Source organism: Engraulis encrasicolus, chromosome 16 (genome assembly GCF_034702125.1).
Source record: "Engraulis encrasicolus isolate BLACKSEA-1 chromosome 16, IST_EnEncr_1.0, whole genome shotgun sequence".
Taxonomy (NCBI): Eukaryota; Metazoa; Chordata; class Actinopteri; order Clupeiformes; family Engraulidae; genus Engraulis; species Engraulis encrasicolus.
In genome coordinates this window covers 13,815,860-13,838,607 of record NC_085872.1, presented here as the reverse complement: position 1 = coordinate 13,838,607, position 22,748 = coordinate 13,815,860, and the positions used below count along the sequence as shown (strand labels likewise).

The window sequence follows — 22,748 nt, the reverse complement described above, 5'->3', positions numbered from 1 at the left end:
ACAAAAGCAAGAAGAAGGCGACGAAGAAGAAGACAACAACAGTGTGTTCTCTGTAATTTGTACAAACAGCCATCAGCAAATGCAAGTCTAATGTATACACTGTTTTTATGCGAGCGCCTTTTATAATACGTGTTTTCATCGTCAGCGATCGTAACACAGAAATACCAGAATGGCGAACAACTACGCTTTTAAATCACAGATCGCGTCCATCATGGAGGTCTTGGCCAACACGGCAGTGGCAGAAATTTGCAAGCTCATAGACAACGACTATGCGGTCCTTCGTCTAGAAATTTCTCAAAATCAGAACGAAAATAGAATGCTAAAGAGAAAAGTGCAAATGATGGAGCTAAAAATGGCCAGAGATCGCGCAGAAAGAACAATACGAGATTGCCTACCCAACGCCCGCAGCAGGGGGAGAACTTCCGTAATGGATCGAAACAAAGGCTGGAGAGGTATGATGACAACCCTTATATATCCAACATACACCCACATACAAAAATGGTTGAACTTTATTTTTAACGGGGTTTTAATAACAGTGTACTTACTACTCTTAATTGGCTACAGTGAAATAACTGTTGTTATAACATGTAAGCTAAGGACAACTAACATGTTATTGCATGTACATACTAATGATAACAACGACCATAATGTACTATGAAGTTTGTTTATAATACTTAACTAAAGTGATGCATTTTATCAGGGGGGCAATGGGCTGAACTGTGGCCCAAGGCACCCTTGGTATGTAGATACACAAATACACATTGTGAGTAGGATGGAATAGGTTAGGCCTACTACAGTGTTGTAGTTGTCATGTTACTACACCAGTTATTCCACTGTACCTAATGAGTTGTACATTGTAATTAAAGCCCCACTAAAATAAAGTGTTACCCAAAAAACGAGGATACCCCATTTATGCATTGATCAAAAGTCCACTGTTCTATACTAGATACATGTGAACAATGATTATTTCTCAACATTGCACAAACTGTATATCATTGCTTGCAGGAGGTGGGCATTTCGTATCCAGAGATAGACTTCTTGCTAATCAAGGCGAAAGTTCTTGGAGGGGCAGAAGATGGCTCACAGACACACCCTCAAAGCGGACAGTTGGAGTCCAAGAGGTAAAAAGAAAACCATCTATTGCGCGCAAGTTGTTTTAGTCGCTTATTGTAGTCTGACAAGCACACACACACGGGGCTGCTGAGAGCATTGGCTGAGCCCAGGACAAAGTCATCACAAAGGGCCCCTCATTTAATACTAACAATGTAATGAGGATCCAATTCTGGGCCCCCTCTCTCCCTGGGCCTCAGCTTCCCTACACACACACACACACACACACACACACACACACACACACACACACACACACGAAAACACACACACACACACACGTACTGCAAATGTATGCAAAACGGCAAAACGGCAAAACGATAGGCTAATGTACGACCACTGTCCTTCTGTCCTGTCCTAGACTGTCATGTGCCACTCAGACATTGCCCTACTGTACCTCTCTGTCCCATTATGATCACAGTCCTGTGATAGAAGTGTGTTCTTAAACCACAAATGCTATTATTATTATTATTATTATTATTATTATTATTATTATTATTATTCAGTTATTACTCATCGTTGCCTGGTCAGTTGGTTGTTTTATTCTGAGATGCATTCGCAGTCCTTGTGTTAATATCAGACCTGACTATTTCTCACAATTTCTTAGTCATTTTATGGGAACAATGTATCTCATGATGCCCCAGAGACAGTTGAGGTACAGTGGCTCAGCAGTACGGTCACATTTCCACAAAGCTCCGGGACGAGCCTACAGCTTTAGTCCTAAACACTGACGCATAGGGTCACAACTTTTGTTATGTTTCCCATTCTCTGGGTTAGAGTCGTACCATTGGATGACACTGATGGACTGTGGAAGGACATATTTATACGTATCTAGAGATGGGCCGTGTCACAAGACCGTGCCTAAGAACCTTGAGGTAGTATGATGGTGTGATGATGACTAATAGCACAATACAGTCAGAGAGAGTAGAGAGAGAGAGGTTCCATTGGCCCATTGTTTCCGGGTTCTATTATTGTGGGGGGAATCCCCCTTTAGGCAGACCTAGGCAGACCTGAGGACTGTTCTATTCAATGCTAGGAGCATTATGACACGCCCCTTTAGGCAGACCGGAACCTGGTCACATTAGGTGCCCATAGAAACCTATTATGTTGGCATATCTCTATACTTAAAGAATCTCTGATACACTTCTTGGTCCTAATGCTACCAATGATTTTATGATCTTTTGATACAGCATGTTGTTCTGCAACCAATTGTGCCAGTGGTGTCTGCAGTCCTCGGCTTGGATGATGGTTTTCCATCTCTTTTTTCCTCTTGCAGTATTTTGGGAAATACATGCATTTGCACTTTTTATACATGAAAAGGGGCATCTTCTCCATGTCCTCCATTTTTGATTTCCAGAAATAGAGTTTTTTTATTGGCAAAACTAGTAAATATGAATGTATTACTTAGTAAATATTCACAAAAAGGTCAAAGAGTATAAAGTTAAAGAGTGGAAATGGGTTGCATGAGTTATGGTGTACGGATATGTTGCTTCAATACATGCTAAACTGAGCACTACATTACAACATGCAACTTTGCAGACAAAATACACCAATAGAAGATTTCAAAATCTGACGGTGTTGCATATTTAGATACAGTAAATTCAGGTCTTAATTGAAATCATGCAGAGGAGTAAACTGTCATTGTCTTTAGCCCACAGTAACGGAGTTGGAAGGCCCAGTCATCCTGATCAAGGAGGAGGTCCCAGAGGCTGTGATGCCAGAAACTGCAGGAACATCTTGGAAAAGTATGATCTAGAGTCAATGTATCTCTCTTTGCTTATCGTCTTTGTTTCTTTCTTTCATTCTTTGTCTATCTAGTACATTGTGTCCTACAAAACCAATCTGTTTCTTCTTTTTATCTCTCTCTCTTAATTGAATGCACACTTTAGGAGTGGTTGGCCCTGCCTGCGATGGAATGGTCTTGCCCACTGTGACGGCTGAACCTCTGGGATCGGCGGCGGCGGCAGCAACTGGGCAGCACGGGAGCGGTCATAACGTTGTGGAGGTCAGTGGATCAGATGCTGTCCTGATGCCTGAGATTAAGACTGAGGAAAAGACTCAAAGCTTTAACCAGAGACCCGAACACACAAGAGCCACTACAGACAATGGCAGTAAACACAGCAGCCCTGACTGTTTAGTAGTTGAGAACCTGCAGGCGTTGGTGGCTCCGAAAGAGTGTGGCCCAGGAAGTTCTTTTACTGGTATACAGTCATCCACACGGGTCAAACAATCGGTGCCTTGTGCAGATGGTGCTCCTGACTTGGAGAGGCCTCTAGATGTTCGAGAGGACAACCTCGAGGTTGCAATTGTAGAATCTTCTGTCAAAGTTGAGAATTATGAGCATGTGCAATGCGTGGATAATACAATAAGCAGTATGGTGGCTGAGTACGACCGTTTCGATGCCAGCTCGTCATCCTTCGGCCTTGGAAATTATATCCAGGTGTCTAATATGGGATTGTCAGATGCTCGCAACAAACAAGTGAGATATAATCAGACCTTCAGTGGCCCAGAGGTGGTGTCAGTGTCAGACCAAGCGTTGGTGGCCGTGGCCACTGCATCCAAAGACAAAAGGTTTACCTGCAGCTTCTGCAGTAAGCGGTTCAGCTGCCCCAAAAAGGTTGAAATCCACATGCGGGTTCACACGGGGGAGAAACCGTTCAGCTGCAGCCAGTGCCGCATGTGCTTCGCCCAGGCCGGCAACCTCAAGAGGCACCAGAGGGTCCACACCGGTGAGAAGCCCTTTAGCTGCTCCCTGTGCGAGAAGCGCTTCTCCCACCTGCACCAGCTGAAGATGCACCTGAAGGTCCACTCGGGGGAGAGGCCCTTCGGATGCCCCCACTGCACTCGGAGGTTTTCCGAAAAGAGTTACCTGAGAATACACATGCATAAGAGCCACTCAGCTGTAGAGCACGAGTGACGATTTTTTTCTTTTTAAAAAAAGGGGTTTTACATGGTCATGAGGTCACCACTGTGATTTCCTTTGTGAGCTAAATGTGATTTACACAATTTGGGGGCATTAAATGTCGATATCTTTTTTTTACAGCAACCAAATTTACACTCCCAACAATATGGTAATCGACTGGTGTAGTATCCAGGCATTTTATTTGCCAATTTCAAGCATTTCAAAGGAAATGCACGAAATTAAGTATTAATGTGTTGTGGAAAGCTGGAGGAACATGGGGATATGTTTTGCTGAAACGTTTGAAGTGCAGTCAATTTTATAGATTGATATTACAAATAAAGAATTCTAGAAGTTCATGAGCACATGATGTGCTGGATGTCCTGTAGCTCTATGTTATCAAATGGTTGTTCACTGGCGTCTTAATATAAACAGATTCATTATTTATTACACAGATCTCTTAAAAGTTTTTTGTATGTTTGATCATGTGAAACGCTTGCTCAGATGTCTCTTTCTCTGTATTGCACAAAAAGCATTTTTTTATGTCTAATAAAGATCTTTTATGGATATATCTGTTTTTGTGTCTACATCAGTGGTCACATTTTAAGTCTCAACCTCTCCTACCAAATATAATGTTATATAACATAATGCAACATTTTTCCATGTTAGTCCCGCTCAGATGGTTCATGTTTACTTTCAGCTACACAAACAACATGTTTATGGCACCTGCTTGATATGCTCTGATACTGTCTCAGAATATTTCACACATTTCTTGGTGACTCATTTGTGTGGTATTAACACGCTCTTTTATCTATTTCAGGCCGTAAACGCAGACATTGGCTTGCCAATGAATTCGATGGATGAAGACCAGGAGAGACAAACTGATGCGACGTCGTCCTTTCTCCTGCCTGGTTTTAAAGAATCTGATCTGGCAGCTAATGACCCCTTGTCTACATTGGGCCAGACAAGGGAGCTCCCCATGTCTTCACCAGTGGAGCACACTGTTTTCAGCGTGAGTAGTCAAAACCATGCTTACATAAAAGTATAATGTTCATTATGTCTAACTGTTTAAATCACACTTGAGATTTTCTTTAACTTCAGACATGTAAAAGTTTTATCTTTTACCTGACATGTTTCGATAATATAATTTCTGTCTTCATCAGAGGGTCACTGGGATGTCCAGTGTAAATCGTCTACATGTCTGAAGTAAAAGAAAATATCAAGCGTGGTGCTTACATAACACACATCTGCTTCATGTACAATTACAGTAGTAATGTTGAAATTTTATTTTAGCACTTTGACACTTTTTAAATCGTGCAATTTAAGAATTTGTAGTGCTTTGACGTATCGTGAGATTTAAGATAACCCCTTTCTGTCTTTTTTCAGTCTGCGGTTAAAAAGGAATCGGAGGAAGCCAGCTCATGCTCTGGATTAAACAGACCAAGTACATCAGGTGAGTTGCCCACTACTAGTTTTGTACCACAGGATGTATTTATGATGATCTTCATGACGAGCAGACGTTGTCGTAATTCTTGAATACATTCTTTTTTAAAATGTTTGATTGCTCATTATGACATTGCTTTGGATTGTAAATTTAAATGATAAAAAAGCAACAGGAAATAGGAATTAGTAAAGAGGGTACCCCATACACAGCTGAATTTGTCCAACAAATGTGATTATGATAGAATTGTTATATGGTTATAATTAATAAGATGACCGTATTTGTATTCAATTCCTGCTGCTTCACATGTCCCATGATTCCCTCTAACAAGTCCTCTACCTTACCTCCTGTAGAGGGGCAGTGGCCAGCACCTGTAGATGTCGACTGGACTGCCAACTTGGCATCTGGGCAGACGCAGGATCACGGAAGCACAAGTGACACTTTGGAGGTCAGTGGATCAGATGGCACTCACCGAGTGCAGACTCACAAGCTTTCATCACATGCATTTAGGGAACTTAGTGCAGACACAATGACTTGGGAGCGCAGGACTTGTACGCAGTGGGAGATAGGTATGGAAGGTCAGCCAGAGGGTGTTGCGTCACAATTGGTTTCCATGACAAGACCATCTGATGGGTACAACTGTCGGTCAATGGGAAGCGAGAAGTGTCAGACTGGCGCACTGTTGCGCACCAGTAACCATGAGCGCGTGCCACCTGTGCTGCCTCACGTAAGCAACACTGACTGCGTGGCCGAAGCTCCGAGCGTCTCTAGCTTTGAGGCCCCTAGGCAGCAAGATGCACACGAGCCTAAAGGGACAAAACCTACACAAAAATTATTTCCCTGTTTGCTTTGCGGTCGAACCTTCCGTTGCCCCACGCAGGTGGAGATCCACCACAGAGTGCACACGGGCGAAAGGCCCTTCCGCTGCACCCTCTGCCCTGCAAGCTTCTCCGTCTCCGGGAACTTGAAGCGGCATCAGAGGGTTCACACGGGGGAAAAGCCGTTCAGCTGTCCTCAGTGTGGCCGCCATTTCTCCTTACGACACCAGCTGCAGAAACATCTGAGGTGTCACTCGGGAGAGAAGCCGTTCAGTTGCTTCCGCTGCGGCCGGAGGTTTGCAGACAAGAGCTATGTGCGGCGCCACCTCCAAAAAGCTCATTCAATATACACCTGAATCGATTAGATGATCCTCATTCGTTCTTCTTGGTCTACATTGGGGTTATTGTGATATCAGAGTCAGATCTGAACATTTCAGTTTTTCTTTTACTATAATAGGTTAAAGGTAATAATCTGTGTTAGCTTCATATTTAAATTAGTATCTTACCAAAACCATACAAAATAACACGTGCTCTGAAGAAGGCCAGACCGCTGCTACGCGTGGGCAATTTTAAAAAGTCCTCACTGGACATGTCATTAAATTAAAGACATTTTACCTACACATTTTGGAGTGCCTTGCTGCAGAAAAGTTTTTTTTTTCAATGGACTGAGCACGCCTCTGACAATCCATACAAAATATCACTTGAGTAGAAAGTACTGCATACATGGTCCATGTGGAAGTTAACAAAATGCTCAGAATGGGGTTCAATACGTACATCTTTTTCAGCTAAAATGAAAACATTTTGTTGTGAACTTGGTTTTATTTGATCAGTATGATTGTGTTTCATTGCCCTGGCTGACTTCTGAAACGTAAAATAAATTCCCTGTCATGAGCCTGTATGTGATTCTTGTTTTGGGATTGTGGTCCATTAACATTTAATTTGGGGGAAGCCAGTCAAAGACTGCTTCTACTGCATATTTACCCATTCATCTATATTACCCAGAATGCAATGTATGCATTCACTGTTCGATTCTGCAGCTTTCACACTCTTAGTTGTTCTACTTCAATTATTTTAAAATTGCAATGCCCCTCTAAACATGTATTTTTTTAAATGTAGAAGCACACAAATGTACATACACATAAATATACACACTCTGTAAAACTAGATGTTCCGCATCTACAGTGTCCAGTAGACCGCAACATTAATACCAGATTGCATATAGCCATTCTCAAACCAGAAAAAAATAATTTGAAGGTAGGTAGAGGAGTCATAAGCTAAATGAAAAAAAGCTTGACTTGCTAGGCTGATATTGTTAGGTTGTGCAGATTGCAGTTTGCAAATTGCAGTTATGTAGGTTGTGTTGTGTTTTATTCTAATGAGGACTCCTCCACTGCTTGACTTTAAGATCTGCGTGGAAGATTACCTCTGCTTCCAAAGCAAGTCCCCCACCAAAAGAAAAAGTAGAACAACTCAAAGTGTGAAGACACACCTTAAGAAAAAACGCCACAAAGGACCAAGAGCCTCTGCTCCAACATCCAGCATGCATCTGGACATCGCTGCCCACTGGCCTGAGATGGTTGCAATGAGAGGGAGATGCAAGTATCCTGGTTGCACAGGCATCATCAGAGTGGCTTGCTCTAAGTGCAAGGTCCACCTCTGTTTAACTGGTCAGAAGAACTGCTTCAAGAGCTTCCACACGGAGTTAAGTTTTGAAAATTAAATAAACAGTGTGCACTTTCTCTCACATTAGTAAATGTTTAATAACTCCCTTGAATATGTAGATCAGATTTCAATGATTTGATGAAATAAAAGCAATCGATGATAATGTTGTCTGACTGTAATGTGGTCTTGGCTGAGAAATGACATTTCTGAAACTGTTTCCACATGGCTATGTGCTTGAAGAGTTAGTTGGGTACAATCCCTGGTGCTGAGCTTGAATCTGAATACCAGAGCCAGTGAATAAAAAGAAAAAATAACTTAAAGAAGAAAAACTACAAAGGAGTGTGCGAACCTTTTTCACACATGGCTATGTGCGTCATGGTGCAGTAGTAGCGGTTTACATCATTCTAAAGTAGCGACCTGTCACTTCCCTGCTATGGCCAGTCATGAGTCTACTCAATTAATTCACTGTCATCAGTCAGCATACCATGGGGAAATGCATCTGATGCTTAGTTGGTGACGAAAAACAAAAACCTTTGTGGGTATTTTCTTTTGGTGGCATTATGTGACCATATTACGTCTTATATTACATTAATACAATAGGTCATGGTCTGTATACAACTAAATATACTCATTGAGGGTCAATACGACAATCTCCTTAACCTCTCGTCCATCTTTTGAACTTTTTAAAAATAATTATTTTATTAATTATTTTGAAACCATTATTGTCTGCATAGTGTGGTGTTAAGGTTGGTTGATGGTTTGTACCATATATTACTCTACAGATGTTCAAGGTTTTTAGTTTTGAATTAGATTTTATTATTGGACTTGTACTGGAGCCTTGTTCTAATAAACGTGCAGTTTTATCATGAAGCAATGGATTACATAAAGATGCCTCTTCTCATGTAAAATAGAAAACACATCATACTTAATGGTACACTGTGTAAGATTTTTAGTTGTTTATTTCCAGAATTCATGCTACCCATTCACTAATGTTACTATTTTCATGAATACTTACTTAACACCACCGTCAAATTCTAAGTATTCATCATGACTGGGAAAAATTGCACTTTTCATACATGAAAAAGGGGATCTTCTCCATGTTCCGCCATTTTGAATTTACAGAAGTAGATTTTTTTTGCTGCAAAAATGACTACTTGGGCCATACTAGGAAAATATTAGTTTATTACTTCTAATTAGTATTACTACTAAGATCAAATTTGGTATTAGACAGCACAGTTTCAATGAGCAGCATAGTTGCAATACCCATTCTGGCCACACAGTGCACCTTTAATAAAACAAATCAATGCAACTTTTAGTTGGAGTCATTTTAAAAGTAGATGACCAGATTTACATTTTGTCATGCTTAGATTCACGAATCGGTCTTTCACAAGCAAAATAACATGACTTGTACTCAATTGGGCAAGGTTCAGGCCATATACCTTGTTTTATAAGAGGAATTATAGAAATCATGAGCTAATATCTGGGGCATTCTTGGTGACATCACAGGGCTGACTGTCTTGACCCTCGGTGATGTTTACTGCAGGATATTTATTTTGTTGCAAAGCTGTTAAAAGACCTTATGTAGACGTTTAAAAGCATTTCTGATCACCAGTCTTTTGTCTTCCATTTTGAATGACAAATAGCCTACAGACTACTACCACTTCTCTACTAACTGTACTCTGTGTGTTGTGATGAAGGACATCTTACTTGTAAAGCACAGCTTCTAGCTGTTTTGAATGATAATTATGGATAAGTTATCTATGAGGCTCTGGGCTTTGTCAAGTCCTCTAAAATATAACAAATGATCAACCTATACAAGCAACATATAAGGCAGGGTAGGTAATATGACCAACTGTCATTTAGCTACTTGTTTGTGGCAAGACAATTTTTACAGTATAAGTGCATTATAATTTTCAACAAGATTAGTCCTGTGTGATACAGAAATCTCTTCTTTAACGGGCCATTTTTCAGACACGTCTTGGAATATTTCCATCAGACCAAAACCAGGAAGTTCAGGAAATGGCAGAAAACACCTGGAGTTGGCAAAAGGTGGGTTTCATGTTTTTCCAACCAATTTAAAATAAACATTAACATTTACACAGTTACACACTTTCCTATAGAAAAAAGTACTTTTTGCATTAGCACAAAGGCCTTTTTATGTCACCATCTGAATTTGAGTCTCATATTGTCACTCCTTAATCTTAAAAATATACATTTGAGAGTGGGGTGACAGGCCTTCTTTTCATGAATGCTGTTTTCTGTTGAACCCAGTGTATATTACTGTATGTGTAAAGCAGGACCTGTCTTTTTCTTCCTCGCCAGTCTTTCCCAGCATCTCTGGATAGAGAAAGGACAGGAAGGAGCACTGGGGATGAAAGAAGGAGAGAGGACTTGCGTAAAAAAGAAAGGAGAAGAAGGTACAGATTTAGTGTATTGGAATAATGTCCCACAATTGTCCGTTCTGCACTTGGTTCAATTTGAACTATTGACTTATTTGTCTGTCTGATGGTTTTCCTAATAGGTATTTTGAAAAGAAGGCGAAGGGGGAAATCAAGTCAAGAAGCATACAACATTTATCCGAAGAAAGGCAGCAACAGTTGCGCGAACAGTGGAGGGCCTCAAAAGCCAGATGCCGTAGAAAAAAGAAAGACCCTGGAATGCATTTTTATATTAATGAAATGTCCCTCCCTTACGGACCACCACAATGACGAGGGAGACACATGACTATGACTATTTGTGTTCGGTTGTATGTGATGAAGAGTATGTCAAAAGTTAATGTATATGCTATTTAAATGTTAAATAGTTGTATATAATGATTACTGTGTTTTGTTACAATGCAATCATTATTTTAATCATAATAAAAAAGACACAAGTGCAATTACAAAAAAATGTGTCAACTTTTCATTCATGTTCTATTTCTTTGAACTGAACCGCTAAAATTCTTTCCTGTTATGGATAAATTGCCATGACCTGGGAATGCAGTGTGTTAATCGATTTCTATTGTAAAATGGTAAGCATTTTTCAATTAGCTTAATTTGAAGGGATGACTGCTAAAAAAATAGTCAATTTAATAATTTTAATAAAAATCCCGAAACAACAAACTCTGAGCAACCTTGTTGTGCTCTAGTCTTCAGACATGTTCAGCATGGAGAACCATCAGAGGACGGATGCTCAAGTCCTGGGTGTGTATTCGCTGGACAGGACGTCAAACTTCCCTTCTGGCAGCATGTTTCCTGTACCGGACCGAAATCAACAGTGCTTTTCTCGAAAGGTGAGTAGAACATGCAATTACATTATATAAAAAAAATAAGATTGCATTATTGCACACTCTCAGATTTCTGATATGTACATTAGGAAATCAAGAGATTTGAATATGCAACACATTTAATATCAGGAGGTTTGAATATGATTCACAACTGACAACTGCGACCCCTTGAAGTTTGTGGTTAGTAAGTCTTCATTTGAGGGGAGGATTAAGATTTTTTTCCCCCAAAGAAATGCATGTAGTCAAATAAATAGTTTGTTCTGGATCAGAAGTTCAAATCCCTTACTAGTAGGAAGAAAGTATGCTGTCTCCTCCTGAGCAAGATGCCTAACCTCACATTTACCCGGACTATGCTTAAATATCTGCAAGTTTCTTTGGATAAAAGCTGAATGTAACGGTATTGGAGAGATTAATGTAATATGGTGTTTGATACAGAATACTAAAGCATTGAAGATAAAATAGTACAAATAAACAACACTAGCATATACAGTTCACCATGTTCATGTCATTACATACTATCAGTCCTATTTTCAACCACCTGTGCTACATGGCGCCTGTAGGCTTTATGTATAAGGGTTGTACTTAGACTCAGTCGCTCAGGAGCCGGAGAAACGACTGAAGTTTATGTGAAGATTACATTTCAGCACCCTTCTGATAATGTGTTCTGCATGCTCGATCAGCATGCCCTTGCTTGTCGCCACTCAGTCCTGCAGTCATGGAGATTCACAAACATTGCCAGACTAGAAAACGTTTCAAGGAACTTCTTGTCCAAAGTCCAAACTTGGTCAGACAGCAGTTTGAAAACCCATCTGAAGTAATGCAGGAATATACATATGAGAAGCAACCCCTCCTTTACAGCAATAACAGCATTCACTTTTCCGAGAAGGTTTTTCTGCTACCGTGTGTTTCGGGGGGCAAAAGCACGATGTTCTACCAGTGCTGATTAGAAACCAATGCGTATAGTGTTCAAAATCATTATATAGGTATTGAGTTTGTGGACCAAACTGGCCCCATACAACCTTTTTTTTTTTTTTTTTTCATACTAAACATACTTGTGGATCCAGCCTTGTGAAGTCAACCCAGTTGGAGCAATGTGTTTTTTTATATCTTGTTGGATATGTGAAATCCAATGTTGCTGTAACATAATCATGCTGCTCACACAAATGTGAGGAACAAGCCTAACCTCCCAGTAAAATGCCACTGAAATGTATGAAAGTGAAGCCGCATTTTGGAAGACACAGGAAGCTGAAAGAGCCACGTTTGACCTTTGCCCTCTTTCCGCGTGATGTCAAATTGAGTTGTCAGTATGCCCGAAGCTCATGATACGGAACAGAACACACACTCACCTGGTGAAGGGCTGGCCAAGTGATGCCCTACCATACCTGAGCGGCTGAGCTGTACGGCTCATTGCTTGTTCTGCAAGCAAGCACCAGACCAGTGGAATAGATGCAGGGGCGTGCCGTGCTCCTTGTTTGCAACCTCATCATCAACTCTCTGATGCAGCAATCCTGTGTGTGACAAAGACTAGAATATGTCTTTGGACACGCAATCACAACATTTGGAGATACGGTGGAATCGCACACAGGCAGCATTTTTTATTGAGACTGTTTTTACAGACTACAAGATCTCGCAAGAAGACGATGAATGGCGGACTGTGCAGTAGGTCATTGGGATGATGCCTAACTATAATAAATGAATCAAAACTCTCTTTTTAAATGAAAGGGGCACAAGGTAGGATGAGGTCGTTTTCGCGGTGCCCGTGGTATGCCTGTTTCAAAATCTACACCGTAATGAAAAAATGCTGTTCAAATAAATTCGCTGTGAGAAAGTTTTTCATCACGGATTGCCAGCAGTTGACAGCCTGATCTCCAAAAATTCTGTGCTCCTGGACACGGATGTTAAGGACACGAAATCCGTGTCCAGGAGCACGGATTTTGCCAAAATTCCGTGCTCCTGGACACGGAATTGTTTTCTGTGCTCCTGGACACGGAATTGTTTTCCGTGATGGACACACGGAAGTGCTTTCTATAGGCTATTACCACAGCACTGTGTAACTCTATTATTAGAAAATACATACCAAATGCTAATCCTAAACAAAATAATGCTATAGCAATTTAAGTTGTGCCCTGACCAAAACATTCCCTAACCTTAACCTGTCATTAAAGACATATTTTTCAGAAATACCTTTTCCAGTTGGTTGCTAGGCTATCAAATTCATATAATGAATGAAAGAAAACTAGCTGTGGCCAGACCAAAACAATCCCTAACCCTAACCTGTCAGTAGGAAATGTTGTTTTTTGAGAAAAAAATATTTGAAATTAGAAAAATCCTGAGAAAACACAAGACTGTGGAAACATAGAGCTGTGGGAGTAGCCTATAGAGAGAGCACTTATCTGTGTCCATCACAGAAAACAATTCCGTGTCCAGGAGTACGGAAAACAATTCCGTGTCCAGGAGGACGGAATTTTGGCAAAATCCGTGCTCCTGGACACAGATTTTGTGCCCTTAACATCCGTGTCCAGGAGCACGGAATTTTTGGAGATCATGTTGCAGTTGATGCAAATGTGAATACGGAAAGCGATGTTTCGTATGAAACGTGTTTCCCACGTCACTCATTCGGCATTTGGGGATTTCTGACAGCGGACCGTGGAAGTGGTCCCGAGAGTCATCGTTCACTTACTATTGACTCACATAACCATCGGCTGACTCGGGACAGGGTTTAATTAAACTTTTAATCCTACCTGGAGCCCCTTTAAATGTATTGACCTTGCATTATAGTTGTTTCATTTTCACAACTTTTTACAGACTATTTTAGAACTGCTTGTGTCTGAATTTGAATCTTCACTGTTTCACTGACTTAAAAATGTGGGGGAGCATTTGATATATCTCCTTTCAAAGAGGTATGAAATACCTTTACCTTTATCAAAGGCAATTCTCAGACTACAACATGACACACAAAGAGCCTGAGGAGTTTACATTTGTAATACAGTAATAAAATCTGTTTTGATATGTTAACATTTGTCAGTGTCAAATTATCTGGTGATGTAGATGCATTTTGTTTTCTAATGGGACCATGATTTTCTATGTATTTTGTTTTTTATGTTTATAATCTATCTCCATACACCTTTCGGTTATACTGACAACAGGGACATTAACTGTGTGTCTTGGTAATATTAGACCATGTTTTTATTTCATTTTAATTACCAACAACGAGAAATGCAGAAGCATTTTTTCTGGTAAATGTGATGTTAAACTTAAGCGGCAACATTCTGAAACAGATGAAGTAGTACTAAGAGTAATATTTCTATTCAACATAATAATGTTGTTCTAGTTTCCTGTAGACTTTCCCAAACCTAGTCTGAATAGACAAAAACATAACTTTATAATGTATAATTTCATCAGGTGGGAAAGACAGCCATGACGGCTGCTGAACGTCAGGCCAAGCGCCGTGCCAGATTGCGGGAGAACGAGCAGAAGTATGCTGAGTATAAAAAGAAGAACGCCCAATACCAAAAGGCCAGAAGAAGCAAGATGAAGGGGAATGAGTTCCAACTCCTTGATGGCGTGCTTATTTAGATGGAACATGGAACATGGTGGAACATGGAACATGGAAGCGTTTTACAAACAGACGTGCTCCAAAGAAACTTCGGGAGGAACATGAGCAATCCCTTCGATCCTTTTATCTACAATCTACTGAAATCTGAACAGGAATGGGATAGCCTGGTGACTGACCGTTCAGGGTTAGGATGAGTTTTATTGATTCTGATCCTGCTTGGTGGTGAAGCTTGCTGTTTCAGCTTCTGACGGTTAAAGAAGACACCCAGTGTGTACTGTACAGTAAATATTTTTATATATTTTAAGATGATATAAACATTCATTAGGTCAACTACATTTATTTAGTATTATCTACTGAATATAAAACTATGCTCATAATAACATTGAGGTGATCTCACTGCATTAATGGTTGTTACAGAAACCATTTTTAAGTGATGTTACGTTACACTCATTTGAAATTGACTGCATGGCATTGTCATTGCAATGTCAACCTATTGTTTTCGATCAGCCAAGACAACTCGAGGCATTCAGACAAGGGTTCTATTCTGTCTCTGTTATTCCACTGGAATTGCATTTACAGTACTTGACAATGTAAGTATTGAGAACAAAACACTGTGTGTTGTGTGCATTTTGTAGTTGCAATACATTATGCCTGGTTAACAACACTAAGTAGTGTTCCTGCTCAGTGACCCTGAAGGTTGTATGTGAAAGGGTCTCATTTACCCTCATTTAGGCATTTAAGACACAGTGTTATAAATTTGCTGTTACCAGAATGGCAATGACCAAGACGTAGTGCTTAACTATAGGCCCTCTGTTATGTCATAGTGTTGTAGTAAACTTTTAGTTAACTTTTCAATGACTATAACAGTGTGACACTGGAGGTACAGCGTGCATTAAGGGGCTACGACTATTGAATAGACACTGCAATGGTTTTTAACAATGATCGTTTCTGTTGCTGCTTATGCCACAGTTCATCATATATCATCAATTTCAAAGACCTGTGTTATCTAAGGATATCCAAATTAACATTGATGCTTTGAAATGGGGGTGTGTTAAGTATAAGTTATTATTCTTGCTAAATGTGTGTCACTGAAACTGGGAAAATAAATTTGTTTTTATTAATACTTTTGCTTACAGTTGTACAGTTGTCTTTTTTGAAGTTGTGCTATGTGCAAAAACGTTGACTGCTGATTTTACAGGTGTTTTGTGACATTGGTCGCTCTCCAGTATGCCTCAACAGCGCATATAGACATTCATCTTCAGTTCAAATGATTTTTGTGATGCATTAAGTGTCATTTTTTTATTAAGTGTTAATCATCCAATTCATAATACAGTATTTTTGTAAGGGAATTGCTGAGACATCTCAGAACATAAACTTACAGACACATTAGGCCTATATGTAAAAACAAAGGAGATTCGCACTCCGCGCTTCTAAATTGACAATACGGTGCAACCAGAGCAGGACTAAATAATAAGTGCAAAGGGAAAAGAATCTGGTGCCACACGGATGTCTATTTTGTGTTATTTATTTTTTCAGTGCAGTAAGAATAACGTTTCGACATGTGTCTGAACTGAAAATAGACATCCGTGTGGCACCAGATTCTTTTCCCTTTGCACTAGGCCTATATGTACTTTAGTTCTAGCTTCAAATTTGACCAAGATTTTCTGTACCTTCTCACCCATATTACACTATATTGAGTCTTACACCTGTTAAAATACTATATGCTATTAAATACCTGTGAATACCCATTTTATGTTAACCACCCCTCTGTTAACCACACTTGATTAGAATTATTTACAATATGTTAACAAAATGTATTTATTAAAGTAAACATTATATACTTTTCAGTCTTCTCCTCTACTTCTAGTGCATGTAAATAATACCCAGTAGTGTACATACATTTGGATATGTCTCTCATCATATTCATACAATGTCCTTCAAATGAATGCATAGCATTTGAAGATCAGAAATGTAAAATACCAATTTCTCAGAGTCAGGAGTGTAGCGTCTATATAGCACTTGCACTCTAGTTGCAGTTATGCATCATCATGTCATAGGCCCATGCACTTTTGCATAGCACAGTTTCTGTTATATCCATTGCAATTAGATTTTCAGACACGGGCAAAAAAACGGCCTTGATCAATACATAAATAATAATAACAATGTATGTTTGTTCATAGAGTAGGTTTGTTTAATAGTATGCTTTCTATATGTGATACAAATACACTGTAGGTGATGTAAATGACATAGACTATAGATTAGATAGATATTAGACATTACTACACTGAAGATAATTTTGGGTAAAGGCAAAACCAGGCTCTAAATCTTATTCATCCTCTTTTGCAGTTGAGGAACAGGACGATTTCTGTGGACCTTCATTCTTCAGACACTTCAGATATACCAGTCTTGGCATGCACACCACAAAACAATAAGCCTAAGAAAAAAAGAGTGAGGGACAAAAAACTCACTTGTCCCATTTGCGGTAAAGGAATTCGATATCCTGTAGAGATGAAGATCCACCTGCGTGTCCACACAGGCGAGAAGCCTTATGCCTGCTCTCTGTGTGAGAAATCTTTTACCGTGGCCTGTGACTTAAAGACGCACATGAGAGGCCACACAGGCGAAAAGCCGTTCAGTTGTTCACGCTGTGACAAAAAGTTTGCGGCCAGGAGATATGTCCGGAAACATCTGAGGAGAGTCCACGGACAAACGGAGTCGTGATGTGTTCATATACTCCAGCAGTGAGGAAATGAATACTGCTCTTAGGGCGGGTTGTGATCTTAATTCATGAATGATTAATGCTGGGCGCCCAGCAGTAAAATTAACCTAAAAAAAGGTTTTAAACTTGAACCTGACTTTCCATTTCAAAAGTGTATCATTTTGTCATGGGCCATTAAACCACTTAGTACAACCTTGAGAAGAGAGAATAAACCAGGGGAACAAAAGAACATACAGAGCTACATATACCAGTGAGCAAGGGCATCGGTTTGACCAGCAATTGTTTTGCAGGTCGGTCAATTAGCTGACGATGCTGAGAGCACTGTTAATGAAGAGTACATTGCAACAAAGAAGAGGAGGCTTGTTGAACCCCAACCCAATGAGGATGTCAGAAAGTATGGAGCGCTACACCTCCCGAAGATGGTGACCGCACTAAATGCATCACGGTGCAGGAGAAAAGGATGCAATGGAAAAACATATGTCAAATGTATGACGTGTAACATGTTTTTATGTGTTTCCAAGGCAAAAAATTGCTTCTTTTTGTACCATGCTTAAACTGTTTTAGATTTTTTAAGTAGTGACATGAATCAACAATCGTGTTATATTGTAGCACATGGAAAGCACTTAAGTGAAAAGCCTGTTGGTTGACACCTATTTGAGATGAGAAATATTGACAGAAACCTGTTGAATAACTGATAGAGGTGTGGTATAAGGCCCACTAAGTATTCATCAAATTAAGCCAGCAATGAAACAGATTTTTAATTCTTTTTCAGCACTGAAAATGGTTCATTATTAAAGGTTCATCATTATCATTTCTTCTTCTCTGTAACGACAAGTGTAAAACATCCAGTCTTGCCATAGGTGATATAAAGTATATTGAATGGAATCTTGAATTCACATTATTCACAAAATATGGATACCTTTCTGCAATGTTCAATGCCTCATTAGGCATTTTGTCATACGTATACAGTGTGGAAGTTTGGAAGACATCACGTTTGTGTTATTGAAATAAATGTTGTTCTGAAATGTCTACTGTTTTGGTCCTTTATTGAGTAAGCTGTGTGAAATAATATTGGGTCGTTCCACGCCGATTGAACTAATCTCCACACACTTGCATCTCAAAAAAATCTGATCATATTGGAGAAAGGCTTGAAATCTCCTTACCTTAAGTTCTGAAGCTGTACAATAGAAAAGGATATGAAGGGAAATTAATTCATGCTAGTATGAATTGGTACAGTATGCAGAAAAATGTTTACTTTATAGATATTCAAACATTTTCACAGAAATCCCTCAAATTTGATCAACATTTTATTGCAGCATTTCTGTCTGTTTAGGCCTTCTGAAGATACATTTCTGCTGAACAAGTTTGTTTTTTCCAGAGAAGCATTTTCTCAAAAATCGATTACAATAGTGGAAATACGATCACAGTCTAAACAGCAAGCTTCTGAAATCTGAAAATAAATATTTTCAATCTCATTTTCAGAGCACCCAAACACTCTACTGCGATTTTAAACATGTTAAGTCACCATTCCCTTCCAGGCCTGCCTTAATATACAGTATATCATCATGCTCCAAGCCCTGAAGAGAATGCTCTGTATGACTCTGGAGTTTCGTGTCTCTCTTTTTTCACAGTTCAGAATGGCTGAAGGTGGAGGCGTGATGAATCTGGCAGATCCTACTTTGACTCCTGTCACAAACTCCATACAGAGGCCTGGGCTGAAGAGGAAGGCTGAAAAAAGGCGCGAGAGAAAAAAACATCTCACCTGCTCTGTCTGTGGTCTTCAAACACGATGTCCTGCCGACCTGGTGATCCATCAGCGTGTTCACACAGGAGAAAAGCCGTACTGTTGTACGGTGTGCCCTGCTCGTTTCACACAGAAAGGATACCTCAATGTGCACCTGAGAGCACACACAGGGGAGAAACCATATAGATGTAGTTACTGTGGGAGGGGCTTCTCAATGGCCTCGTACCTAAAGACTCACATGCGACTTCATACAGGAGAGAAGCCATTCAATTGTTCCTACTGTGACAAGAGCTTTGCATCATCAAAATATCTCAACAAGCATCAGAGGAGAGTTCATACAGAAATCCTATTTACTGAAGAAACTAGCTGAAATATACATTCAATGTTGCAATCTCTTGTTTTGACAACACGTGGAAATTCCAAGACCATTTTACACATCTCTTATTCCAAGACCATCTCTTGGCTAGTCTTACACCACCTGGTGCCTCATCTGAATTTCATTTCATTTCAGAAACTAGGTCGTGTTGTGGAGATACTGCTCAGACTGGTAGGTAGTATGGTTTGGCAGGACAGCCAATCCACAAATAGAGAAGTCATTACATTGTCCATACGGGTCCGAAGTTTAACTGTTACATTCGTCAAACAGCAAAGACAGCAAAAAAAAAAAAAAACAGCCAGAGATTTTTTTAATTACATTTTTTGTTTAAAAATGCAAGCGCTGTGGCGCGGCACGCTAAGCCCCCCACAGTTGGGCTTACATTGCCCACAGGGACCCCGGTTTGAGTCATATCCCGACCCTGCCCCATCTCTCTCTCCCAGTCAATTCCTGTCTACTCTCACACTGTCTTATAATAATAAAGGCCAAAAAGCTTCCCAAAAATACTTTTAAAAAAGCAAGCCTATGTGGAGCAAAGTAATCATAATGCTGTTAGGGTGGAGCTCAGGCTACAGATCTATACTGTAATGGATGACAGCTGGTGAGCTTGGCATAAAATGTTAAGTTAACGTCCCTCCCAAAGCCTCATACAGATCCAATACTGACCTACAGCTTGAAACATGTCTGCTTCACATGCAGGAGTTGGTTGTGGGGTTGGGTCTGGACTGTGCAATGATCTTGGTTACAGTAATGCCTTGACCTGAATGGGAGTGTTTTAGAGCAGGGGTGGGGAACCTTTTTCGTTCAAGGTGCCACGTCAAATTTCTCCAAGGGCCGTAAAAGTCCTTCGAGGGCCATACTATGAACACAAACCAGGATATCCCCCTGCACTTAAGGCCTATTTTGAAGGCAGTTGCCTTAAAAACAGACCCCACCTTCTCCATGTCCCCTGAATATAACATAATTGTAATTTCTAAGATTCCTATACAAAATATGTCATATTTCATGAGAAGCTGCATAACATTAGAATTATGTCGTTGACCGGATAAGACAAGGGCCGCAAACGGCCCTCGAAACAGAGATTCCCCACCCCCGCAGTATACAGTTGAAAATCAGTAAACTTTGGATGCTATAGTTTATAGACTCTATAGCTTATAAGCTATAGTCTACTGAAAATCTGGGGGGGGGGGGAGAAAACACACTGACATTCTAAGCTTCCATGTTAAAGACGACCATGGAACTAAGGGTCAGGTTTGCATTACACAATGGTATCATGTTAATATTAAAATCAGAAATATATTGTTTATGTTGCCACTCTGTTTTCTGATATGTTAATGACTGAGTGTTGAGAGACCATGGTGTTACCTGGGTGATGGAGTCACAAAGAAAACATGGGGAAATGTTCAATTTCTTTACTTCTGTGTACAGATCAGATAATTATGGGAATCAGATGTTTTGTGATTATGTGTTTGTGTGAATGGAGGCACATTAAAGTAAATTCCAGTTACTGTAGATTACATCCGTCAGCTCTGGCCGTCTGTGGTAAGTAAGTTCATGTCCAGTAAAAGGTTATATGACCACTGCATCGCTACCTTCATGCCATGGGAGAAGCCAGCGCTGACAAGGATTTATAAAAGTAAAATAGTTGGTATAAAGCAATTCCAGGCATCTGGGTAAGAGAACCAGTATGGTCAGGATCATGAAGGTAAGACATTGGGCTGCATTACAGTGTAAAGCAGATCCTTAGAATTTTCACATAAACAATAAATCCCTTTCTGAAAATGTGCTGGCTTTTCAGCTTTATATTCATAGTAATGGATGAACTACATTTTTGTTGTTGTCACAAGTCATATGCATAGAAATAGCCCTGCTTTAAAGGTGTGGTAAGTGCTTAAAGGTAAAATTGGCAAAACATAATTGCTTTGTATTGTTATATCCTATGCGAGAGAACATAGTTGTTAGACAGGTATACCTGTCTGTTAGACTTGCTACCAAATACCTGACCCCAAGCAACACCATCACCATCCCTTCCGTTACTTATAACACCAATCTCACTCCCCCCACCACCACCTCCCCCAACATTTCACACACCTATATGGTTTGACTCCCCAATGATACAAAAGGCTGTTTCATGGATTCTATTGGGCCCTACTATTGGACCTGCTGAATGACATAGGCGTACTACAAATCTAACGGTCTGGAGACACTACAGGTGAATAGGCCAAAATGTCTAACTAGCAAAAACACTATCTCCATGAAACTTAACCAATTGATTACTCTTGTATTATACAGTATATACAATATAAGAAAAGTTTTCTTTCTTTCTCAAAAAATTCTAATTTGGCCATATCTAATTAAATATGCTACATTTCAAAAAGCCAGGCTCAGTATTCTTTTTGTCTTAAACATTTTGTTAATACAGTGAGTCAAAAAATATGTGGAGAGGGGATTGTGGATATCTTTGTTTTGATTCTAAAAAATACTGCCTTCAGCCGTATCCTCTTTGTCCAGATGGGCCCGCCTAAGGGCCTGTTCATATTTTGCTGGAAAAACTGAAATCGTAACATCAGTGCTATGACATTACAGAGAGCCTCAAGTAATAGATTAAGACTTACAGTTTTGAGAACAATAGGATTTTAACATAGGCTCAATACAAAGTGGCTGAAAATGTGGTGCCCTCCTGATTTCTTATAGAAGAAAATATAATATAAATCATGTTTTAAATTATATGACAACAAAGACCCTTTGCAGAAATCTTCCAAATATAGGCACGAACACTACTGGTGCTTGACCAGGATGTTTGGTGTATGTAAATGATACAAAAGTGGAAGTTTTTGTTTTTGTTCATTAGGATTTAGTAAGATGAATATATACATGTGTTATATTAAAACTGACTACTGTATATTTTCAAAAACAACTTATCATTAATGTCTACATCCCCATGACATGTACAGAGTGCCATATACAAACGGCAATAGCTATAGCTGCCAGTAACAGGCAGTAACAACAAAACTAACACAAATATGTCTGTACAATTAGCTCGGCAAGACCAGGACACTGATAACTTCTCATCAAGACTATCTTTGCTCACAACGTTCGTTGTCAAGTATGGTGGTCTGGCTTTGAAACTTTGGAAAAACCATGTCATTGGTTGAAAT

The 22,748-nt window shown here is 39.8% G+C and overlaps 1 protein-coding gene across 6 annotated transcripts; it reads left to right on the top strand.

Annotated features, from left to right (window-relative positions):
• Positions 1 to 4: 4 nt before the first annotated feature.
• On the top strand, positions 5 to 21,338 carry LOC134465189 (zinc finger protein 467-like). Of its 6 annotated transcripts, XM_063218722.1 has the most exons (10): positions 5 to 452; positions 1,006 to 1,121; positions 2,762 to 2,855; positions 3,000 to 3,115; positions 4,830 to 5,021; positions 5,396 to 5,462; positions 5,804 to 5,898; positions 9,902 to 9,979; positions 10,253 to 10,347; positions 10,452 to 10,843. In XM_063218722.1, exons 1-10 carry the CDS (start codon positions 170 to 172, stop codon positions 10,636 to 10,638), a joined length of 1,323 nt encoding a protein of 440 aa, XP_063074792.1. In that variant the 5' UTR covers positions 5 to 169; the 3' UTR covers positions 10,639 to 10,843. The 6 variants fall into 6 exon arrangements, with proteins under 6 accessions (XP_063074792.1, XP_063074789.1, XP_063074791.1 ...); XM_063218719.1 differs by lacking the exons at positions 9,902 to 9,979; positions 10,253 to 10,347; positions 10,452 to 10,843 and adding exons at positions 11,058 to 11,201; positions 19,102 to 21,338; XM_063218721.1 differs by lacking the exons at positions 9,902 to 9,979; positions 10,253 to 10,347; positions 10,452 to 10,843 and adding exons at positions 11,058 to 11,201; positions 17,761 to 18,499.
• Positions 21,339 to 22,748: the final 1,410 nt, after the last annotated feature.

Coding starts and splice junctions, on each gene's coding strand:
- LOC134465189 (XM_063218719.1), top strand. CDS start 170: ATGGCGAACAACTACGCTTTTAAATCACAGATCGCGTCCATCATGGAG. Junction 5,899..11,057: donor GCACAAGTGACACTTTGGAG/GTCAGTGGATCA, acceptor GTTGTGCTCTAG/TCTTCAGACATGTTCAGCAT. Junction 11,202..19,101: donor AACAGTGCTTTTCTCGAAAG/GTGAGTAGAACA, acceptor CTTTTTTCACAG/TTCAGAATGGCTGAAGGTGG.